At 46.1% G+C, this 3,469-nt stretch overlaps 1 protein-coding gene across 1 annotated transcript in view; it reads right to left on the bottom strand.

The window, feature by feature from the left end:
- Positions 1-3,469, bottom strand: part of TRIM66 (tripartite motif containing 66) — a 39,215-nt gene that overhangs the window by 7,664 nt on the left and 28,082 nt on the right. The window contains exons 11-13 of the mRNA XM_006763486.2: positions 974-1,495; positions 621-813; positions 28-88 (exon numbers count right to left, since the gene is read on the bottom strand). Coding sequence (XP_006763549.1) covers positions 28-88; positions 621-813; positions 974-1,495 — 776 coding nt within the window. The remainder of the gene's footprint in view (positions 1-27; positions 89-620; positions 814-973; positions 1,496-3,469) is intronic.

Here is a 3,469-nt window from a genome sequence, read left to right as displayed (position 1 = left end):
GGGGAGTTTGGGCCAAGAATCTCTTACCTGATACTCTGGTTCTCTTTTGTATCCAGCTCTAGGGCTCCTTGGTCAACATTCTCATACTCTAAGGCAAAAGACAAATACCTGTCACATATTTATGACAACACATCCTGTCACCCACACTCATATCTGCCACTCATACCTTTGGCCACACACTTTTCATACAACAGTTACAGACACGGTTATCATTCATGGTGACAGTCCTTCCATGGCTCGTTTTCTAACTTAAATCTATCTGACTCCAAAGTCAGACACGCTCTTTTCCTTAAATAATCTGCCAAGGCTAGCCTTTCTGGGGTGCATTCTTCCAGTTACCCCCTGCCTATAACTCAGGCTCCCAGAACCGTTTGCATGGGGAATGTTACAAGGAGGCTAAGTCTTGGCCATGCCTGAATCAGCCATGGCCACAGCGAGGGAAACAGAACAGGAATCAATAAATCAGTTCTGGAGGAGAGAAGTGAAGTTAGCCTGAGAGAGGAACACTGCTCCCTCCGGCCCAGACCCTGGCTGCTACCTCCACCTCCCCTGGAAATGCTGAGCCCATCTGCTCAGGTTTGTGGCCAGCATAAGAGCAGGTTGCTCACACTGAGTCTCACCTTTTAGGTTCTGGTACTGCTGCAGAGCCACGGATGTTTTGACCACTGAGACCACAGGTGGTTTTTTCACAGAGAGGTTAATTGGTTCCTCCAGTTCTGAGGGGACAGGCAAGTTCTTGGAAACATCTAGACCAGGGCCTGTGGGATCTTGTCCCAAAGAGTCACTGAAATGGGTGGAATCTTCACTTTCCATCTTTCAAAAGTAAAAGGCCAAGAAAAATCAAAGAAATCAGACATTTTTGCTGTTAGTGGTCACAGAGCTGTTAAGTGAAAGCCAGGATAAGGCCTTCAGGGGCCACCCTTTTGCCCCGTGATGAGCAGAGATAGTTGAATGGCATTTTCCCAGGACTTACCTTACAGAGGGTGTTCCCCATGGAGGGGTCAGCCCCATCGCCAGGGCACAGGCCCCCTGCAGCTCGGCCAGGGCCAGGACTGCCACTGGCTCCAGTATCGGGTTGCACGTCAGAAGCCGGAGGCGTACTCTGCAGAGGACAAATCGCCAGGCTTGGCACGGCCTGGCTGGGACCAGACATCAGGTTGGGCCCGGCCTGACAGTAATTACTTGCCCGGTTTGTGATGGCCTGGGAGGCCTCACTAATCAGGTTGGGCATGGACCGGGCTGTGCCACGCATGAGGCTGGGCATTGTCTGCAGGTGACTGCCTGTCAGGCTGGACAGAGCCTGGTTTTGTCCGCTTGTCAGGCTGGACCCAGTTGGTGGGGGGCCACTCAGCAGGCCTGGTACTGCCTGAAGGGGCGCAGCTGTCAGGCTGCTCACACTCTGGATCTGTGGCTCTAGGGCCTTCGCCAGCCTCGTGGATGACAGCTCCATCTCCACAGTGTTGGAAAAGCCCATGATGCTCACAGAGGTGGAGTGCTGCAGGAGCAAAGACAGGGCAGAGCGAGGCTGTTAGGTGGGGATGGTAGAGGCAAAGGGGAGAGATAACCCATACCAGCTCCCCCTTTTATGCTCTCATAAATCCTTGTACTTTATTCTAACAGCACAGTCTGTGGCACCATTTGATACTAATGTCTGCTTCCCCTACAAACTGAAACTCCATCAGGGCATGGATTTTTATCTATCTTGCTTACCCTCTGCATTCATAGACCTACCTATGAGCAGTGCCTGACTAAATAAATAAATTAATGAGCTATTAAAAAAAGGTTTTAAATAACAATAATGCATGACTGTTTATTCTACAAATCTTAAGCCAAATGAATAGCAGCTTAGTTCTACTAACAACTGAGTCAATGCACCTCTCTAACATAATGATTGTTTTTATATTGCTAAAATTTATTAAGAATGTATTATATGCAAGGCAATTTGCTGAGTGCTTTACGTACATTTCATCATTTAATTCTCACAACAAACATTAAAAGGTTGCTGTAAAGGCCAAAAGAAAGAATCCATGTAAGCATTTGGAACAATGTCTGGCATATTGCAGGTACTCAATAAACCTAGCTGCTGCTATTATTGTTGTTATTGCTGCTGTGACCCTAAGTTTACACTGGAGGAAACGCTGCAGAATATTAAGACAAGTTATTCATTTCATGAACAGGAAGAAAGAGCGGAGTTGAGAACCTCCATCCAGAAAGGCATCTGCAGTTTTTTGGTTTTCTTTTTAATGTTATTGGAAACCTAATTTTGTAAATTTCCATTTCTTTTTATTTGTGCTCACATATAGAAATACAATTCATTTTTGTATACTGACCTTCTATCCAGAGACCTTGTTAAAGTCACTTTGGGGTTTTTCTGTGCACACAAATCATGTCATCTGTGAATAGTAAGTTTTATGTCTTCCTTTCCTTATGTTTGTTTTTCTTGCCTTACTCCACTAGCTCAGACCTCCAGTACCAAGTTAAATAGAAGCAGTTGAAGTAGCCATCCCAGTCTCCTTCCTGATTTCAGGGGGAATCCTTTCAGTATTTCACCACTAGGTAGGACTTCTGTAGATTTAGAATCCAGATCTCCGGCACTGAAGCCACACTCTTAATCCTGGCCTGTCTGCCACTACCCTTCTCTATGCTTCCTCCTTTCCCCTACCTCTGCCATACTCTTCTTCCCTCTTTGTGCTTCCTTCACCTGCTCCTTCTCCCCCTAACCTTATTCTCTCTCTTCTTCTCCCGTTTCCTTGTTCTTATCTTTTTCTCTTCCCTCCCAACTCATTTCCCTTATTGTTTTAGCAAAGTCTGTATTTTCTATTCTTAATTCTCAATTTTAAAAGCAAATAAGCTAAATACCCTCTGTGTCTCCAAAGAGAAGTTTGCTTTTTATATGTTCCTTGGTAGTTCAATAGTCTTCATTTAAAAAAAGGGCTCAATTTCCTCTATAGTCTAAAGCAGCGGTCTCAACCTGTGGGTCATGACCCCTTTGGCTGTCAAACGACCCTTTCACAGGGGTCAACTAAACTTCCTGCATATCAGGTATTTACATTACGATTCATAACAGTAGCAACATTACAGTTATGAAGTAGCAACGAAAATAATTTTATGGGAAACTAAGATGGCAGCAGAGATAAACACCGGGAAGTTGATGCCGCTCACAACAATTGATTAATACCTCAGAAAAACAATACGGACATCATCCAGAACCACAGGAAGCCTGGCTGACTGTAAATTCTACAACTAGAAGGAAAGAAAAGCACACTGAGAGCAAGAGAAGCTGCAGAAGAGAAGCGCAGAGGTACAGGGCTCGCGCGCGCGGAAAGGGGCTGGCACCTGAGGACGCGGCTGTCTTTTTGAATCCGGAGGGAGTCACAAGCTCCCGACGGCTCTGAACTCCGGTTCCGGGAAGTCTCTGGGGACCCAGGACTCATGCGGGGAGAAACTGGACTGTCTGGCAGCAGGCGAT

Source organism: Myotis davidii, unplaced genomic scaffold (genome assembly GCF_000327345.1).
Source record: "Myotis davidii unplaced genomic scaffold, ASM32734v1 scaffold118, whole genome shotgun sequence".
Lineage (NCBI taxonomy): Eukaryota > Metazoa > Chordata > Mammalia > Chiroptera > Vespertilionidae > Myotis > Myotis davidii.
The sequence above is the reverse complement of the archived record's forward strand: the minus strand, read 5'-3'. Positions and strand labels throughout refer to the sequence as shown.